The sequence below is a fragment of the Carassius carassius genome, chromosome 39 (assembly GCF_963082965.1).
Source record: "Carassius carassius chromosome 39, fCarCar2.1, whole genome shotgun sequence".
NCBI classification, from domain to species: domain Eukaryota; kingdom Metazoa; phylum Chordata; class Actinopteri; order Cypriniformes; family Cyprinidae; genus Carassius; species Carassius carassius.
Genome location: NC_081793.1, coordinates 3,054,810 through 3,075,870, shown reverse-complemented (window position 1 = coordinate 3,075,870; position 21,061 = coordinate 3,054,810). Strand labels below are relative to the sequence as shown.

The following is a 21,061-nucleotide window of genomic DNA, read 5'->3' as shown; positions in this document are numbered from 1 at the left end:
CATTCATTATTATAAACACAATAAAAATGCCTAATGCATTTTGGAAAGAGCAATTGTCTTTTATTAGTACTGAGTGCATACAAATCACTGGACTTTCAAGTAAATTTTTGGTTTTAAGAAAATAATTTTTAGGAACAGATCTAATCAGTAGAGACAGTACAGATAGTGAAGTTGACTGTCAAGATTTCTTCCAAGGAAATATATACATAAATATGAAACCGAGAGAGAGAGAGAGAGAGAGAGAGAGAGAGAGAGAGAGAGAGAGAGAGAGAGAAAGAGAGAAAGAGAGAGAGAGAGAGAGAGAGAGAGAGAGAGAGAGAGAGGGGGGCAATAACTTAATGATAACAATGGTTTTTAAAGAGTAGATCCTGACTGATTTTAAGACTTCGACATGTGACCACCACAAAATTATAAATTCATGATTTATGTGTGTAGGGCCACTAAAGTATTCCAAACCGGTTATACCTGTTTTTTTAGTCATGCGCATGTGACTGATTGTTAAAACATGTTTACAAAAGTCCTTGAAACCCACACATTACTATGAATTGACACAAGCCACACAATTTAAAATGTAAGTTATTTAGCAGCCATTTAATGCATGGGAAACGGTTAAATCAACGATTTTTCAACAAAGCCACTACAAGGCAGAGTAGACCTTGAACCCTCACTATGTTGTTGAAATTACAGAAACTATTGACTTAGAGCTTAGGCTATACAGAAACCTGAATCATTAGTCCACTGTAAATAACTTGCACTGCAACATTCTTGGTCAAATTCCCCGAGACAAAACGGAGAAACCAAAACGTCTAAAAAAGTGGGCGGAGTTTATACTCACCGAGAGCGGGACGAACGTTCCTGATTGGTCATTGTAGGATTGGTAGGCAGATGATTTGAAAAAAAAAAAAGATCTCGCCTAATGTTTCTTTCATGAGCGAAACTTCCGAATTCTTGATCTTCACTGTTCTCTAGACGTTGTCGAGCAAGGACGTGATTATTTCTTCTAACAATCGTTTTAAAGACTTGCGTCCATTCCCTGAGAAATAAAAAATAAATAAATAAACTGAAGTTTTCTGAAGACCCCGGAACAAACAAGTGTTTTGTTAGGATGCGGTGCATCTCATGTATTCGTACTGCCTTCGTCATATTGATTGGTAAGTGCATAACTTCATTTTTTCCGCCTTTTTTAAACAATTATTATTCCATTTTATTTGTATTGTTTGCTTACGAATCAACAATTAATCTATTATGTATCTTCTCTGTTTTGTTTTATTTTGGGCGCCGTTCAGGGTTATGGATGGGCGAGGCTCAAGGTAACAACGACCTAATTTGCATACAGCCTAGCTAAATCGATACTGAAAACATTATTATATCAGTTCATATACTTAAAACGTTACAATCTTTTGTGTGAGTAAAGCAAATCAATGTGTTTCTCTTAGAATGCGGTCGGGCACCAATGATTAACAGGATAGTCGGAGGCTCCGCTGCGTCAGAAGGCGCTTGGCCTTGGCAGGTGGATATTCAAGTAAGAATGGCAGCCATTATGAAACTAAAGTTATGATAAACAGTTCATAGGCTTCATTAATATAGAATACACTCCTGTAGCTCAGACAGTCGAACAACACAGAGATCATAGTTTAATGCGTAACTTGATCAAATGTATGCCCTGAATGCAAAATCATCATAAAGATAAAAAAAATTTTGGTCCTCTTATACAATTCCATAATAATTATTCATTATTTTACATATTAACCGAAAAAGTGTAGGCTGAAGCCTTGGCTTTTCATATATCTATCTGAAATCTATACAAAAGATATGAAAACAAAACCGTTTCTTAAAGGAATAGTTCACTCAAAGCTGGAAATGTACTCCCTTCAGGCCATCCAAGATGTAGGTGAGGTTTTTTATCATCGCAACCTGTTTGGAGAAATGTAGCATTACATCACGTGCTCACAATGGATCCCAGGAGAGAAATAGACACAAAACAAGGACAATTTACAAGTGAAAACAAAATAATAATTATATATATATATATATATATATATATATATATATATATATATATATATATAATATTTGACCAGTTCTAAACAAATATGTTGGTGGTTTTGACTAGAGGAAGCGTTATTATGAATTATGGCTAAAAGCAACAAATGGCCACAGATTTTCACTTCACAAGATGTTAACTGATGGACTGGAGTGGTGTAAACATTACTTTTGGATTATTGTGATGTTTTCTTTATCAACAGTTTAAACTCACATTCTGACGGCACCCATTCACTGCAAGTGATATAATGCTAAAATTCCCCAGATCTGTTCTGATGAACAAACAAAATCATCTACATCTTGAATGGCCTGAGGGAGAACATATTTTCAGCAAATTAAAATTTTTAGTTGAGCTATAAAAAATAAAAAAGGACAAACATGTATTGAGACAGTTTGAGACAGTTATTTCAGGTACTTCATATACAAATTCTTGAACTATATATTTGTTTATCACCTTTGCAAAGTTAACTACACATTTTTTATTCATTGTCTCAGTATATTATATTCTATTCTATTATATTATATTATATTATATTATATTATATAGAGGTATATTATTTAAAAAAAAGATTCCAAATTCCAAATAGCAGTGCAAGTTTTAATTACTTTATCGTGAAGGTTTAGCATACATTTTGAATTGCCTGTCAGATCTGGTTTCTTATCAATATCCTCCTGATCGCTGGTCGATGTGTTCGTTTAGACTGACGATAAAGGACATGTGTGTGGAGGAACCATCATCTCAGACAGCTGGGTGCTGTCTGCTGCACATTGCTTTCCCAAGTAAGTTTTACACCGTTTTTCAACACCAATATAATCCTTGTTTGTTTATTTTTTTGTCTAAATATATATTTATATATCAATTTCTGTTCTCTGTCCAGCCCTAATGACATCTCCTCCTACATGGTCTATGCGGGCCGGCAACAGCTGAACGGCTGGAACCCGGATGAGACCAGCCATAGGATCCGTCGTGTGGTGGTTCCTCTGGGTTACACCGACCCTCAGCTGGGTCAGGATATCGCTCTAGTGGAGCTGGCCACACCTGTTACGTGGTCGGACCGCATTCAGCCTGTCTGCTTGCCATATGGCAATGTGGAGTTCAGCAGCGACATGAGGTGCATGATCACTGGATGGGGTGACATCAGAGATGGAGGTGAGTGAGAGCTGACTGAAACCCACGCTACAGGCGTCTGAAATTTCAACCATGGGTCTAAAATGTAAAAAAAGAGGAAATGAGCACAAAACATTGCTGCACATTATTCTCATGCTCACCGAGGATGTATTTATGTGCTCAGAAATTACAGAAAAAAACTGTAATATTGTTAAATATTATTAGTTTAAAAGAACTGTAAATTTGTATTTTAAAGTATATTACAATAGTAAAAAGTGATTTTAAATTGTAGTAATGTTTCACAATATTACAGTTTTTACTATATTTTTGATAAAAATAAAATAAAATGCAGCCTTTGTGAGCATAAGAGATTTCTTTCCAAAAAAAAAAAAAAAAAAGTATTCCAAACTTTTGACTGGTAGTGTATGCATCTTGTGTGGAATATTGGCAGTTGCTACATACAATAAATACAGATATTCTCATTCCTTCAGCATGTACAAAGACACAAAAGCAATCTCATGTTTTGTTTTGTTATTTTTTTTTGCCCACAGTGAATAATCTTGTTGTTTCTCATGCCTTCAGTTGCTCTGCAGGGCGTTGGGGCATTGCAGGAAGTCCAAGTGCCAATCATCGACTCAAATACTTGTCAAGATATGTTTCTGATAAACCCCACAGAGAACATTGACATCCGCTCTGACATGATGTGTGCTGGATTCCAGCAAGGTGGCAAAGACTCCTGCCAGGTGAGGGGAGCATTGCACGGGGAAAACATATGCTTTTTTTTTTTTTTTTTTTACATATAAGAATACCAATGAACCTTATTTATGCATTGTTAATGTTCATAATACCGTTCTCATCTATCTCTGCATGTGTGCTTTTTCAGGGTGACTCTGGCGGCCCTCTGGCGTGTCAGATCAGTGATGGAAGTTGGGTGCAAGCTGGAATTGTGAGCTTCGGTCTTGGCTGCGCTAAACCAAACCGACCAGGAGTCTATGCCAAAGTATCCACCTTCACTGACTTCATCCAGAACCATGTTGGAGGAGTCCAGCTCAAGAGCGCATCCAGTCCCATCTGGGCTGACCGGGTCATGTTGCTCATCAGGACTCTGGTGCTCCTGGTATTGGTGCAGCTGCTGAGATAAACACACACTGATCCTCGCACAAGCAAAAGACTCCCACCCCAAATTACCATTCTACATAAAGAGAGATTTTAATACCATAAGTAGCTTTTAATCTTTTTTTTAAACCACTTTATTTTTTATTATTCAGTTTTTTACCAAAAATCCACAAAGACACACTGAATGATTTTAAATATAAGATAAACAAAATGTATTTTACCTGTTCACTTGATTATTAATATATTCTTTTAACTATATGAAACTTTAATGATTAACATTGAGATGAATCCACATAATTCAACTGTGCAAATAATGCTCATTTTAAACTGAAATGTTTCTCATGGGCAGCTGAACAAATGTGAGATTTGATGCCTACTAAATGATACAATTATGACCAAAATATTAATGGACACTTATCTGATCCAATCTTTTGCACAGCAGTTATAAATGTTATTTACTTTTATATCTGGAAATGTAAAAGTGTCAAGTTCACACGTGAAATTAGATGTTTATGATGTGAAGGATTTAATGCTTTTCTAGAGTCAGACAGTTGTATATTTGTATTTCTTGGTGATTGTTTCTCTTAAAATGCTGTAAATAAAACTTTGTAATAAAATGATTTTTGTAATTGATATTTTGCATGATTATTTATGGTAGAGGTGAACATGGTAATCAACCAATCCTATCATAGCAACTGTTGCTTCCTGGCATTTTGTCAGATACACTTCTGCTCTTTTTTTTTTTTTTAAATGCAAGTCTATGGAAGATTTATATAAATTATAAAAAAAAAATATATATATATATATAGTTAATGTGCATTCAGCATTGGTAAAAACACCTTCATATTCACCAGGGAAATTGATTCAGGTTCAAGATGTACTTTGTGCAATCACTAAATAAATTTTGACTTTGAGAAGCTTTTGATTTGTAGACTTAAACTTCTTATGATAAACAAAGGAGGCGGGGCTTATTCAAGGTCAATTTGCATATTACTACTAAATGCCTTCCATTTGATTTGCCTTGCGATCTCTGGTATTTTCATAAGAGTAATGTGTATTTATTATGGCAATGGTAAGCATACATTGCCTTTAGCATTGCATATAAATCTTTAAATAATTATTTATCCCATCGTATCATAATCAGAAGTTTTTTCAGATACTCGCTGGTGTCTGAAAGTGAGTTTTGAGTTTTAAATGGCTGTTTTAAATGGCAGAAATGTTGATTTTGTCCGATACACCATATGAACCACAGAACAATATAAAAGAACACCATCATTGAACGACACATGAATCCCTTTGATCACTTTATTCAAGACAATACTCTTCAATACATCAAATGAAATGCTCTTCTACTTTCTACAGTCACTATGTCACTGTGTTCTGCTGTGTTTCGTAATACTGCTGCCCTGCTGGTGACTGCTACTGTAGTGTACTAGAAAACAGCTTTAAACACTCATCTGCTAAACAACGTACTAATTCAACTGCATTTTTCAGTAAAAATCAGCAGAATAGAGTGATGTTCCAGGGCAAAACAATGGCACTAGCACAGCTGAAATGAACTTTTTCTCCCTGGTTAAAAATTGCTTCATAATGGCACTGAAATTCTGAGAATAAAAACCCCTTAAGAACCGAACGGAGCATCATATTTTAATGTTGGCACAAATAAATAATGCATTCGAACCTATTAAAAATTAAGGCACTTTTATGGGTGAGGTTCTAGGTAAAGGTCTTAATAATTTGGAGCCTCAAACATATTCTCTCAAACTTACACTAGTGCACAATACAGCTATCATGTTCCTCTGTTCACGGCCCTAAACCGGTTCTACGAGGAGATGGAGACATAATGCATGGACTGATCAGGTATCAGGAAGTGTAGTGTTGTCAGAGAGGATCATGGGAGACCCCAGCTGGAGCTCCTGCTGAAGTGACTCCATGTCAGCAGGGGTCATGCGGTGTACCTCCAGCCAATCAGAGAGCAGGGATGCAGACAGGGGGGCCAAGTCATTGTGACTAATGAAACAGAGAGCATTGAAATATACGTTACAGTCAAGTACTGAAGTCAATTGGCACCATTGTACAGTTCAAAAATAGAGCGTGCACTTTGCGGTCACTGGGATCAGAACTGACCTTTCCCTGATGTCAGAGTGCTGAAGTTCACTAAGCGACTGAGTGAGGAGGTCATCGAGGTCAAACCCTACACCGTATCCTGCTCCACTGCCTTTAGGAGTCACTGAGAAAACCGGCGGTAAAATGTCTTCAACCTGGCAGGGAAAATGATTGAGAGAAGAATGAATGATCAAAATTAAACTATAATTTCATTGAAAAAAGTTTTTGAAACATAAAGACGTCACAGAGCCCATAAATATGTAAGCCTTTTTCAAGCACAGTTAAAAAACAAATCCCAATTTTGACTTTATATCTCGCCATTTTTTTTTTTTTTTACTTTATCCCTTAATGACCTGTTTCTTCATTACACTGAGTTAGAAACAGGCGTCCATACAAAACATAATTTGTGTTAGAAAATAAAACAGAAAGATAAAAAAAGCATTTTATTAATAAATAAAAAAAAAAAAAAATATATATATATATATATATATATACACACACACACACACACACACACACACACACACACACACACACACACACATTATAATAAAATAAAATAATTAATTATATAAATAATAAATAAAAATAACAAACCTCTGGGTGAACTATATATTCTTTTTTCAATCAATCAATCAATGAAAATAAAATATAACAGTAAAACAGAAAAATAGAAATATTCAATGGCATTACCTCAAGGAGTATATTTTTATATAAAAAACATTTAAATGATTAATCTTTGGCATGTACCTCATCCAGCAGCATTGGTGCTTCACACGCACAAAAGAATAATACAATGTAAATATTTGCCATTTAAAAAAAGATATATTTTTAGTTATTTTACTTCAACTTAAGAGAAAGTGTGTCTTATTTAAATTAATAATTAAATGTCCTGTTGATAACTGGTGTCATTTTCTAAGCATGCAAACTTTCACCTTGAAGAAAATAAAAATGCATAATAATAATAAAAAAATTCCATTGTTTACATTGAAAGAAACCAAAGAGTCATATATTAAATAAAACGTTTACCTGTGACTTTGAGAGCTGCTGTGTGACTGTGTGGATGTCAGGGATGCTGTTTGCCGGCTGTCCCGTGTCTATGAGATTAAGGCAGGGTTGAGCTGCAGCACCTGGAGGCTGTTTTGAAGGGCCCTGTGTATGAGAACCATTTTGTTGCTCCTCTGAAATGCAAAGTTTGTCATGGGTTTGAGGACCATTGCCAGTCTCTGGATTGGTGTCCGAAACGCCAATGCTGGGGTTCAAAGCTGATGGTTTGGTCATAAAGGATTCCAGCGGCAGCAGCTGGATGTGAGCACTGGACTGCGCGACAGGCTTCGGCTGCGTTTGTGCATGCGTGAAGCTCGTGTGTGCAGGGTTATTCAGTTCTGGGGGAGGTTGGTGGGTTTTCTGGGGTTGGTGCGGAGATGTTCCTGTCCAGTTCCCAAGCCCGGCGAACATTGTTCCAAAAGACAGAAACGGAGGTTTTAATGTGATGTTTTTGGCAAAAGCACATGGGGTGGTTATCACACCAACACTTTCACCTCCTCCTACACCAACTATTCCAACGTCTCCATTCTGAGCTGGATCTAAAGAGACAGGCGGTGCATCATGGGTCGGTGTTGGATGGAATATTCCAGCTGCCAAACATTGCCCTATTTGAGGCAGCATTTGTGGTGGTTTGAAAGCCTGTACTTCGCTGGGTTGTTTGGGTGGCACTAATTCTCTCCCGTCTGAGTTTGCCTTTACGAAATTGCTTCCTTTTTCTGGCTGGATTTGAACTATCTTACCCTCACCACTTGTGGCACTATTGGTTTCCGCCGTCTGAGGTTTATCCACGCGGTTGTCCATCATTCGCCCCCAGCGCTCCAACAGCTTCTTGTCGTTGTCGCTGAGTAAAACGCCACCCAAAGACTCTCCTTGTTTTACCTCCTTTCTCTCCTTCTCTTTCAACTTCCTCTTCTTCTCCCTCGCACGCTCTTGTCTCTTCCTCCGTTTCTCTTCCCTCTCTCGTTGTCTCTCCTGGGCTGTGACTGACTTCCTCTGCTCTGGACCAGAGTTGGAGGAGGAGAAGGATGAGGATAAACCTCCAGCAGATCCTCTGATTAAATCTATATTAAGAGCTGCAGAGCCTCCGTCTGGGGATGAGAGAATCATTACATTATTGACATGAGAGTACCTTTTATTACTTTGAACAAATTGAGAAAAATTGGATAAACATAAAAAAAAGAAAAGAAAAGAAAGAAATAATGTCATAAAAGAAAACTTAAAGTTTATAGAATTTTCTATTCAGGTTTATAACAGTATTACTGGGTAGAAAAAAAGAGGCAGTATCAACTTAATATTTTACACGTAATATACATAGAATATAGATATAAAATATATAATATTGAAAATATATATATCATATATAAATTCACTACCATTCAAATGTCTGGGGTCTGTAAGGTTTTTAACAGTTTTTGAAGGTCTCTTATGTTCACCAGGCATAAATACAATACAAAAAAAAAAAAAAAAAAAAAAAACAGAAATATTGAAAAGATAAACAAAAAAAATCTTACAGACCCCATACTTATGACCATTAGTGTGTATATGGGTGTGTATATGGGCCAATATTACAGAATTGGTGCAAACTGCTGTCCCACAACCAAAAAACATATTTTAAAACACACATTTAAGTATTCAAATCTTAGATGTTTACTAAGATCATTCTATACTCTATTGAAAACAACAATAATATTTAAAATATAAGTGAGCTTAATATATATAAAATTATAATTAATTGGGTAATTTCAATTGGGAGTCGGCTGTCCCAAACACTAACTCCTTAATTTCAACTTTTGAAAATGATATTGAAATAATTTCTTTTTTAAATTGTTGTTTTAAAAAAAAAATGTTTTTTTATTATTTTAAAAAGTGAAGTAATATATATTAAAAAAATGTGTCCCGCATTTTCCATGTCACTACCGAAACAGTGCATGTTTTAGTCCATTGGCTGCGACTGAAATTAACTGCGCCCCTACATTTATGATCGGAAAATATTTATGTCTCTCTCATAAATACAGGGTGAGTAGATAGGCCCCATGTGTTCAAAATTCTGAAAAATCTGTGTGCAACTCTAAGGAACGTTACAACTGATTACCTTTTTTCTGCAATTAAGCACACTTTTTGGGAGTTATTCCACATCATTTCATTTTTATGTCTATACAACTGTAAAAACTGTGCTAGTTAAAGTGTGCATGTGCTGATTAGCATCTTTGAGAAATTGTCACTACTGAAACAGTCATGACCAAAACATGTCATCATTGTTTCGGTATTGATGAAAACAAACAAATATAATCCTCACATTTGGGGGAAATAAACAACATTTTAGTACAGCTATTACATATTTGTATTTTAGTATGTTTTAGTATTCAAGTTAAAATTGATGTGGTTGCTACCAAAGTATTACTGTCGCTACTGAAAATGTGCACTCGTGAAAATGTGCAAAAAGTCCACTTAATTATCAACTAAGATATTGTGATAGTTTTTGGTTTAATGTATATTCAAACTAATTGATCCCTAACTTTGTAAAACGCAAAAAGTGATCATACTGATTTCAAAGAAAAATTTGATTAAAAATAGAACAAATGTTGTAAAGTACACTTGAAATATTGTTAAAATGTAATTGTTATTACTTCACCTCAAAAAATCAATAAAATAGAAAAAAATATATATTTACAATGTAGATGTTATAAAAATCTTAATCAATATAACTCTTCTAATTAAATTAGTATTACTGTGTCTCAGTAGTGACAAATTTGGGCAGAGGACAAATATTCCAAAACTTTCTGAAAAAAAAACAATATGATAATTACCTGCACAATTACTAGAAATGTGTACCTTGAATTTTATACAATTTGAATACATACTTTTTTTGTGGAAAAAGGCAAAAAAAAATTCTAGATGTCTCCAACTCTGACTATGGACCAGTTCTGTAGAATGACCCATATACATGATTAATTTTGACTGTAAAAATTGGGTCTTAAAATTGGGAAGGTTGTTTTTATGTAGTTGCTTGCATGGGGATCATCATATCTGGGGGTCTATGGCAACAAATGTAAAAAAAAATAATACAAATAAAAACAAATCTATGGCCAAATACACATTGCAAACTCTCTCACCTCGAGCCTTCTGCCTTAGTGCTGATTTAAGCAAGGCAGCTTTGAGAGCTGCTTTTGTGTCTTCTGAAATTGCTCCCTCTTTTTTCGTACCTTCACCGGTTGTCGCTTTCCCTCCTTTGCCAAGGGAACGTGTGAGATTTTGGGAGAGCGACTGAGCCTGGGACTGTGTGAGAGAGAGTGAAGGGATCGACTGAGGAAGAATTGAAGTAGGCGAAGTCTGAGAGATGGGGTGGGAAGGAAGCATTTGATTGGATGAGACAAGCTCCTCCTTTGTGCAGTCCTTGTCCATGGGAGTGGTCAGATCGATTGTTTCAGGCTGGCCTTCGGAGTTCGCACTGGGCATGTCCACATCCTGACAGCTTACCTGAGCCAAATGTGGCAGAATCTGAGTAAGGTGATGTGGAGCTTGAAACGAGTTTGCATTTGTTTGAGTTTGTGCAGTGTTTGTTGGTCTGAAATTGAGTTTTCTGTGAGTTTGTGCTGTTTCCGTTAAATTTTGAGACTGCGGAGCTGCGCAAAGGGTGCTACCTGACACCCCAATCCCCGCCAAACTAGAATGGAGCGGTTTAAACTGTATCTTCTTCCTCATGCCCTGCTTCTTCTTTTGAAAGTCCTGGATTTCTGCTAGTATAGCTTCTTTGATTTGTTCTTTGCCCAATGGCTGCCGGTCAAACTCAAAATCAAACACGGGAACACACACTGGTTCGTCATCGGGGTCATGGTACTTGGCGAGGTAAGGGTGTTCGAGGGCTTGACATGCACTGATGCGTTCACGAGGGTCAAATCGGAGCATTGCGCCCAACAAGTCCAATGCACTGGGCTCAGCTTGTGGATACAGTGCTGCAAGTGACTCTGGTGCTTTTGAAGGGAGGCTCCTCACGTAAGAACGCACCCGATCCGACCCTATCGAGACAACGATTCTCTCGGACGGGGTTCCCAAAACCGAAAGAATCAGCTGAAGCTGATGCACATAGTTTTTCCCTGGAAACATCTGCCTCCGGCCAAGCATCTCACCAAAGATGCAGCCAACAGACCAGAGGTCGATGGCCAAGCTGTAGTGGTAAAGCGACAACATAAGCTCAGGTGCACGATACCAACGAGTGGCCACATACTCGGTCATAAAGGAACGTGACTCTTGGGAGTAGGCCGCACTTAATCCACGTGCCATGCCGAAGTCGCCAATCTTCAGCTCGCAGTTTTCATTAACCAGCAGGTTGGACGGCTTGAGATCACGGTGAATGACGTTGGCCGAGTGAATGTATTTCAGGCCTCTTAACAGCTGATACAGGAAGTAGCGTGTGTGCTCTGAGGTCAGAGGTTGACGCGAGTGAATAATCTGATGCAGGTCACTCTCCATGAGGTCAAGAACAACATACCTAAAGAATGAGAGACACTTTTAGCACATTAAATATAAATAAGAGAGAATATACTTGCTGCTTTTAACTCAAGCTTACACTGATTTGAAAGCCGAGTGAGGGAGCACAGGCTGAAGAATGTCTTTAATGGCAATAATATTGTCGTGTTTGAAGTGCTTGAGAATCTTGAGCTCTCGCAGCGTGCGTTTGGCATTCGTCACAACCTCAAAGGCATTAGGGATCTTCTTTATTGCCACCTGCTGGCCTGAAAGCATAAATAAGTTCAGATATTAGACATCCTATTATATGTACCGGTTTCTATTCAAACAGATTCAGAAATTTAGAATGAACGGATATACACCTTATATTGAAAAGAAAGCTGTTTTCTGTAAATGTGCAAGACATTTGATTCAATAGTTGCTATAGGAAAATGACTAGAAGAATACGTGTAAACAGTAAAACTATATGCTCTACAAACTAGTGATTTTGTAATTACGATAATTAATAAAAATTATATGAAAAACAAATGCAACATCAAGCATCAAAAACAAGGCCATTTTTGTACAGCTAAAATAACTGGAAGTTACACCAAATGCCAAGTAAAAAAATGGTAGCTCCCGGTGGTACATACAAAATAAAGTGGACTGGATACATAAAATGTACATTTATGCATTTTGAGCAAAAAAAAAAAAAAGACAGACTAAATTAATTCGTGCTTACTTTTCTCTGTTAACAACAATAAAGAAGAATGAATTTTTATAATATATTTAACTTAAAGGGTTAGTTCAGCCAAATATTAAAATTATGTCATTAATAACTTACCCTCATGTTGTTCCAAACCCATAAGATCTAAGACAGTTTAAGATATTTTATATTTAGTCCGAGAGCTCTCAGTCCCTCCATTGAAGCTGTGTGTACGGTCTACTGTCCATGTCCAGAAAGGTAAGAAAAACATCATCAAAGTAGTCCATGTGACATCAGAGGGTCAGTTAGAATATTTTGAAGCATCCAAAAATAGCAAAAACTACGACTTTATTCATCATTGTATTCTCTTCCGTGTCTGTTGTGAGAGAGTTCAAAACACAACAGTGTAGTGATATCCGGTTCGTGAACGAATCATTCGATGTAACCGGATCTTTTTGAACCAGTTCACCAAATCGAACTGAATCGTTTTAAACGGTTCGCGTCTCCAATACGCATTAATCCACAAATGACTTAAGCTGTTAACTTTTTTAATGTGGCTGACACTCCCTCTGAGTTCAAACAAACCAATATCCCGGAGTAATTCATGTACTCAAACAGTACACTGACCGAACTGATGTGAAGAGAGAACTGAAGATGAACACCGAGCCGAGCCAGATAACGAACAACAGACTGACTAGTTCTCGAGTCAAGAACCATTTCTGTCAGACGCGTCCGATTCGAGAACCGAGGAGCTGATGATACTGCGCATGTGTGATTCAGCGTGAAGCAGACTGACACACAGAGCGTCTGAACCGAACTGATTCTTTTGGTGATTGATTCTGAACTGAACTAAAAAAGTTAACAGCTTAAATCATTTGTGGATTAAGGCGTATTGGAGACGCGAACCGTTTAAAACGATTCAGTTTGATTTGGTGAACTGGTACAAAAAGATCCGGTTGCATCGAATGATTCGTTCGCGAACCGGATATCACTAGACGGTTGTGTTTTGAAATCTCTCACAACAGACACGGAAGAAAAGACAATGCTGAATAAAGTCGTAGTTTTTGCTATTTTTGGACCAAAACGTATTTTCGATGCTTCAAGAAATTCTAACTTACCCCTCTGATGTCACATGGACTACTTTGATGATGTTTTTCTTACCTTTCTGGACATGGAATGTATACTATGAAATGATATTCCGGACATTATTCAAAAGGAATTGCAAATTGTATTTGCAATTGCGTTTTCAATTTGTGGACGCATAAAATGTGACATAATGCAAATACAAATCGCACTTTACCGTTTGCATTTTCGTTTAAGCGAACGCACAGTGTCTGCCAAATTTAAAATGGAAATGCAAAGTCCGTTTGCAATTGTGTTTCCCATATCTTATGAGCTATGAGCCTGTCATATTTAAATAGCAATATTAATTACCACATTTGCTTTTTCACTCACTCTGCACTGCGCATGTAAACTGCCAAAACTCGCAATTCCTTTTGCATTTGAATTTCCAACATCTACACGGAAACCTGTTAATCAATTGACAGGGGTTGGGCCATTTTATTGGACGTGCTTGCATTGGGAAGTGAAATCACGATTTTGCGGAATGTTTTGAAAGATGGAAGTAATTGGTGAAATTGTGGAGGACATTTTGACACTAACGCAGCAAGTTGATGACAGTTCATACGGTACAGACTTTCTTTTACCCATTTGGTTTTGGATAGGTTAAATGAGTTTGTGGCCTTGACGAACAGCATCATCAGTAATTATGTCTTTGCCAATCTAATGCTGCGTTTCCACCGAAATTACCCGGAACAATTGTACCAGGAACCTTTTTTCCCCAGGAACTATTTCCCCCCCAGACCTGTTGCTTTCTGTGTTTCCACCGCTGTCTAAAGTACCGGGAAGATTAGGCTGGTGACTGGTGACGTAGGTCTGCGCGTGTTACTCAATACAAAGTATGCTGATTTCGGACTTGCATCCTCGGAAGTGCAGACTTTGTGCATTCGACTCGGAAGTGTGATGTCCGCGAGGATGCAGGTCCAGTAATTCTGCAAACAGCAGCGTACTTGATAACATCCATCAGCTCGCCTTGGCAGAGGTGGAAAGAGTACAAAAATATTCTACTCAAGTAAAAGTACCATTACATTAATGAAATTTTACTTAAGTACAAGTAAAAGTACCAGTCTAAAAATCTACTCAAGTAAAAGTAAAAAGTAGCTCATTTAAAAATTTACTCAGAGTAAAAATTACTTAGTTACATTTTAACAGTGGGAGGGAGTCAAAATGGGACAGGCAAAGGGTGTCAAACTCAGTTCCTGGAGGGCCACAGTCCTGCACAGTTTAGATATAACCCTAATTAAACACACCTGATCCAGCTAATCTAATCATTTAGGTTTATTTGAAAACTACATGATATGTGTGCTGGAGCAGGGTTAGAACTAAACTCTGCAGGGCTACGACCCTCCAGGAACTGAGCTTGACACCCCTGGGATAGGTCTATTAATCTCAAACTAGATGTTTTAAATTAAAGGAATGAGTTATTTAGAATAATAAAACATTTGGGCTGTTACCAGGCAAATCAGTATCAACAAACTCATCTTTTAATGCAGAGGAAATGCAGAAGATTCATTGGAAGTGGCATTTAGATGTATTACACTGTTTAGTGCAGGACAAGAATGCATTTAACCTGCAGTTACAAATGCATGAATAATGTTTTGATATAACAAGACATAAAATGTTGAATACTCATTTTAAATGATAAGAAATTAATTATTTAAAAAAATCAAAAGATACTTTAAATGTGAAATTAAAATGGCCAGTATGTGTCAGCATGTCACTGTTAATAAGTGAGTCATTGCGATTTAACCAAATCATTTAAACGGTTGATTCATTCAGGAACGAAACACTGTCACGTTGCTCAGAGACGCAAAACTGTGCTTTGGTGGCTGTGTTTGGAATTATTTTCTGTTGTAGAAATAGAGCTAAAAAAGGCAATATGGTGTCTAAAACGCAAGTCTCTTAATTAACTTGTTTACTGAACTGTTATATATATGTATGTATATATTCATGATGATTTTTGGAGGAAAAGATGGCATTCTTTGTGTGATTTTGATTTAATATATGAAATTATATAAATATGTTAATTTTCTGCCCCAATATCTTCAATTTTGTGATCATTCTAAATGGATTTTAGGAGACTGAATCACACAGTGAAAGAACGCACTATAAATGCGCGCGCACATCATTAAAACAAAAATAGCACACTCCTCACCACTGTCTTTTTGGCTAATTTGTGCAAAACCTCTTGCTAAAATGTCAAAGCTTCATTTTAACCACCAATGCAACGATGCAATTATTTGGCTTACCTCTACATTTTTGCGAAGGGTTGATGTCTTGTCGAGATTTTATAAGCTGCTAGTTTGGTCTTCCTAGGCAAGTACAGCTTACACTGCATAATAGAGCATACATATGGCCAGGGGTTCACTTCATTTCCTTCGAGTTCAACTTCAGAATATGACGGGGTTTCGTTTTCAGCGGTGTCTGCACCACTAACGCCTGTTTTGTCCGTCTGCATCTTTCTCGTGATTGTAGCGCCAGTTTGCCCTCCTGCCCATTATTTACTGCCGAAGTTTCCAGGGAGCGATTTTTTTTTTTTTACTCAGTAATTAATGTGTTTTAAAATGTAGCGAAGTACAATACTTCAAACAAAATATACTTAAGTAAAAGTAAAATTACAGATTAAAAAAATTACTTTAAAAAGTATTGGTACACAAAAAAGCTACTCAATTACAGTAACGCGAGTAAATGTAATTCGTTACTTTCCACCTCTGCGCCTTGGCTTCTGCAATTTTCCTCACTGTATATTTACAATAAAATAAAAAAGGATATGAAATACCACTGCCTCCTTTCATTTTTCATTTAAACATAATAATAGCAGAAGAAATGTACTGATTTCAGGGAAATGTGTATATATACAGTCATTACAAATGAAACTTAATATTATATCAATTGCCTCTTTTATTACCGTCGACTGTGAGTGAAGTCACATCCCAATGGAAACACGCCCAATAAAATGGTCCCAACCCTGTCACTTGATTGACAGGTTTCTATGGAAGCATATGGGTAGCAATATTAAATTTGGAATGTAATATGCAAAATGTAAATGCAATATGCAAAATGGCAATGCATTTCTTCATTTACATTTACATTTTCCAATACATTTGTGCAACGTTTGGTGCAAAATGAAAATTAAATTACATAATTTTAATTTGCCATTTCATACACTTTTAATATGTAAAATGAATACTAATTTTAACGCTTTATAAGTTCCATCCATCCATCCATCCATCTTCTACCGCTTATCCGGGGCCGGGTCGCGGGGGCAGCAGTCTAAGCAGAAAACCCCAGACTTCCCTCTCCCTAGACACTTCCTCCAGCTCTTCTGGGGGGACACCGAGGCGTTCCCAGGCCAGCCGGGAGACATAGTCTCTCCAGCGTGTCCTAGGTCTCCCCCGGGGTCTCCTCCCAGTGGGATGTGCCCGGAACACCTTCCCGGGAAGGCGTTCAGGAGGCATCCGGAACAGATGTCCGAGCCACCTCAGCTGACCCCTCTCGATGTGGAGGAGCAGCGGCTCTACTCTGAGCTCCTCCCGGGTGACTGAGCTTCTCACCCTATCTCTAAGGGATCGCCCAGCTACCCTGCGGAGAAAGCACATTTCGGCCGCCTGTATCCGGGATCTTGTCCTTTCGGTCATGACCCAAAGCTCATGACCATAGGTGAGAGTAGGAACGTAGATTGACCGGTAAATCGAGAGCTTCGCCTTGCGGCTCAGCTCTTTCTTCACCACGACAGACCGGTACATCGACCGCATTACTGCAGAAGCTGCACCGATCCGTCTGTCAATCTCCCGTTCCATCCTTCCCTCACTCGTGAACAAGACCCCAAGATACTTAAACTCCTCCACTTGAGGCAGGAACTCTCCACCAACCTGAAGTGGGCAAGCCACCCTTTTCCGACTGAGGACCATGGCCTCGGATTTGGAGGTGCTGATTCTCATCCCAGCCGCTTCACACTCGGCTGCAAACCGTCCCAGTGCATGCTGAAGGTCCTGGCCTGATGAGGCCAACACGACAACATCATCCGCAAAGAGCAGAGACGAAATCGTGTTGTCACCAAACCTGACCCCCTCCGGCCCCTGGCTGCGCCTAGAAATTCTGTCCATAAAAATCATGAACAGAACCGGCGACAAAGGGCAGCCCTGCCGGAGTCCAACACGCACCGGGAACAAGTCTGACTTACAGCTGGCAATACGAACCAAGCTCCTGCTCCATTCGTACAGGGACCGGATAGCCCTTAGCAAAGGGCCCCGGACCCCATACTCCCGGAGAACCCTCCACAGGCCGCCGCGAGGGACACAGTCGAATGCCTTCTCCAAATCCACAAAGCACATGTGGACTGGTTGGGCATACTCCCATGAACCCTCCAGCACCCTGTAGAGGGTATAGAGCTGATAAGCTTTATAAGTTGCAAAATTAAAATGAAAAGGTATTACAGAAATTATTAGGTATGTATAACATGTTCTAGCAAAAACTTTGGCAAAATTATCATTGAAATGCTATTTTTCTTAATTGCATTAAGACTCACATTCAAGACACTTACGATTGCATTTTCATCCAATGTCCCGCAATGAATGTACCTGTAGCAAAATTCAATGTGCACATGTTATACATATCTAATCATTTCTGTAATACCTTTTCATTTTAATTTTGCAACTTATAAAGCATTAAAATTAGTATTCATTTTATATATTAAAACTAGTGTATGAAATGGTAAATGAAAATTATGTATTTTAATTTTCATTTTGCACCAAACGTTGCACAAATGTATTGGAACATGTAAATTTAAATACAGAAATGCATTGCCATTTTACATATTGCATTGTCATTTTGCATATTACATTCCAAATTTAATATTGCTACCCATATGCTTCCATAGGTTTCTGTGTAGACGTTGGAAATTCAAATGCAAAAGGAATTGCGATTCCATTTCAGTTTTGGCAGTTTACATGCGCAGTGCAGAGAGAGTGAAAAAGCAAATGTGGTAATTGATAGTGCTATTTAAATATGACAGGCTCATAGCTCGTAAAACAAGAGAATTGCATTTGCAAATGGACTTTGCTTTTCAATTTGAAATTTGCCACTCACTGTGCATTCGCAAAGCGAAAATGCGAACGGTAATGCGCAATTTGCATTTGTACTTGGATTATGTCACATTTTATGCGTCCACAAATTGAAAATGCAATTACAAATACAATTTGCAATTCCTTTTGAATAATGTCCGGAATATCATTCCATAGTATACTATACACACAATTTCAATGGAGGGACTGAGAGCTCTCGGACTAAATCTAAAATATCTTAAACTGTGTTCCAAAGATAAACGGAGGTCTCACGGGTTTGGAACACTTTAATATTTATGATTTTATATATTTTTTTATATTAATTATATAATAACATTATTAATTACTATTATACATTAAAAATGTTGCAATAAAAATGTATTAATAACTATATAAAACGCTAAAATAATTCGCAATTATTAATAATAATTATAATAATAATGATTTCGGACATCAAAGATTTAGTGTAATTATTTTAAGTCATTGAGATGTATCCTGGCACCCTCACCATTGTCTCGTCTCCGGGCCGAAGAGACCACACCATAAGCACCTGTACCAATGGTCTCAATAATGTCATATTCTTCCCCAACTTCAAACTTCACATCCAGGGAGTGGGCTTTCAGTAGAGCCAAGTTCTTATCAGCGACAGTATTTGCATCTGCTACAACAGAGGTGTCATCATTGGGCTGAGAGAGACCTTCTGTAATGCCTCTCTGATGGTTGTTGTCATTGTTGCCCTCTCTCCTGTTACTGTCCTCGGATGCTTCTCGGGCTGGCTCTGCTTGGGTGTCATTTGTCTCATCCCTCTCATTGGTTGACATTCTGAAACAAAACATTCAGAAAATGGTTAAAGATTATAGGTTTTCCTTTAAGTTCAGCTTATTATTATGGACTCTCAACTTCTCTTGGACATGCCAGACAGCCTAACAGATCTTTCCTTTTAACCAATCACTGAAAAGACAATAATTTACAGTATTCCAAAAACTGCACCAATTTCATGTAACACCCACAGACAAATTTTTGTAGTTAGTTTTAAATAATACATATTCCAAATATAAAAACACGCTTTTATGTATTTATCGTTTTAAGAAATATAATTTTGAAAGTTTGTGACCGACACGATACAATTACAGAAGCACATATCACTTATCTGTCTGCCGCTTGTGAGCAATTAATCCTGTTTATCTGCCGACCAAAAGAGCTTTGACAACAAGATGTTCACTCTTTCTTTCTTTTCATATTAGAACAAAGACAAATACAAACAAATAGTGTGTAATGAAAGGGGGCATATTTACCTATTAATGTATGGAAGCAGTGGAAATTCTGAACGGTACTTTCAAAGCATGTCTTTATTTATTTATTTATTTTTGGTATCACGAAGCACTGTTTTACTTCCTTGTGTTCTTCCGTATTGTGTTTGAATGAAAGCAAAGCTACCAATCGACTGCATACTCGTAAAAGCATTAACCAATGGGATTCGATAACGTTGCTCGAGGGGCGGGCTCATTTGAAGTGTGAAATAGGGTTATTGTTTTGGGTGGTGTCGAGTGTAGAAAGGTAGAACGATGCGCACTTGCATAATCATATATAAACATAAGGTCCAAAACTAAAATAATAATAATAATTAATAGGAAATTAAATAAAGGAATAACTCTCTGATTTTTTTTTTATGTTACTTTCATGTATTTATTATTTAAATATGGAAATACATGTAAATAAATAAATAAATGTAATTGAAATCGCGTCGTACTTGTCTGTATACATGTATTTATTTCCTATTAATACATTTGATTGTTTTCTTCATGTATTGCAGGTTTGGATCTGCATTCAACAATAGGCTACTATATTCGTCTATGAATCCGAACATCCGAATAAATCACCCAAACCGTCATACTGTGTATTTTAAAACGTTGAAAATGCATTTATGTTTGCAATTGATTAATTAGATCTATTGTTTACATTGCCAGTCTAATCTATCTGGACACCGACCGCTTTCCAACCATTTGCACCGTCCAATCAAAGCGCTCGGCGCCCAATCCATACAAAAAGAAGAAGAAAAATAAACTTTTAAATTGGGTGGGTTTTTGATATTTATTTTTATTTTCAGTTCACTCTAAAGCGCTTTATTCAGTGCACGTGATCGCCTGTGAATAGAAGTTCCCGTCGGGCGTGGTTAAGTGATACTTTTCTCTGCTGATCATAGACAGTAAAAGAAGGTACTGATCAGTAAGGACCAAACCCATTGCTAAGGCTCACAGTATAAGAGTGCTGTTGTAGATTTACACTTGAACGGGACAAAAAAACATT

At 37.4% G+C, this 21,061-nt stretch overlaps 2 protein-coding genes across 2 annotated transcripts; one reads left to right on the top strand and one right to left on the bottom strand.

The window, feature by feature from the left end:
- Positions 1 to 910: 910 nt before the first annotated feature.
- zgc:92313 (uncharacterized protein LOC436869 homolog) lies at positions 911 to 4,884 on the top strand. The gene is made up of 7 exons (XM_059530425.1): positions 911 to 1,151; positions 1,287 to 1,310; positions 1,437 to 1,522; positions 2,744 to 2,823; positions 2,922 to 3,193; positions 3,734 to 3,894; positions 4,035 to 4,884. The coding sequence occupies exons 1-7, from the start codon at positions 1,106 to 1,108 to the stop codon at positions 4,290 to 4,292; spliced, it is 927 nt and encodes a 308-aa protein (XP_059386408.1). The 5' UTR covers positions 911 to 1,105; the 3' UTR covers positions 4,293 to 4,884.
- A 973-nt stretch (positions 4,885 to 5,857) lies between these two features.
- On the bottom strand, positions 5,858 to 20,167 carry LOC132121221 (mitogen-activated protein kinase 7-like). Its single transcript, XM_059530423.1, has 7 exons — positions 20,050 to 20,167; positions 19,263 to 19,576; positions 11,988 to 12,153; positions 10,534 to 11,909; positions 7,403 to 8,508; positions 6,395 to 6,528; positions 5,858 to 6,277 (listed from the first exon to the last, which is right to left on the bottom strand). The coding sequence occupies exons 2-7, from the start codon at positions 19,573 to 19,575 to the stop codon at positions 6,124 to 6,126; spliced, it is 3,249 nt and encodes a 1,082-aa protein (XP_059386406.1). The 5' UTR covers position 19,576; positions 20,050 to 20,167; the 3' UTR covers positions 5,858 to 6,123.
- Between the last annotated feature and the right edge of the window lie 894 nt (positions 20,168 to 21,061).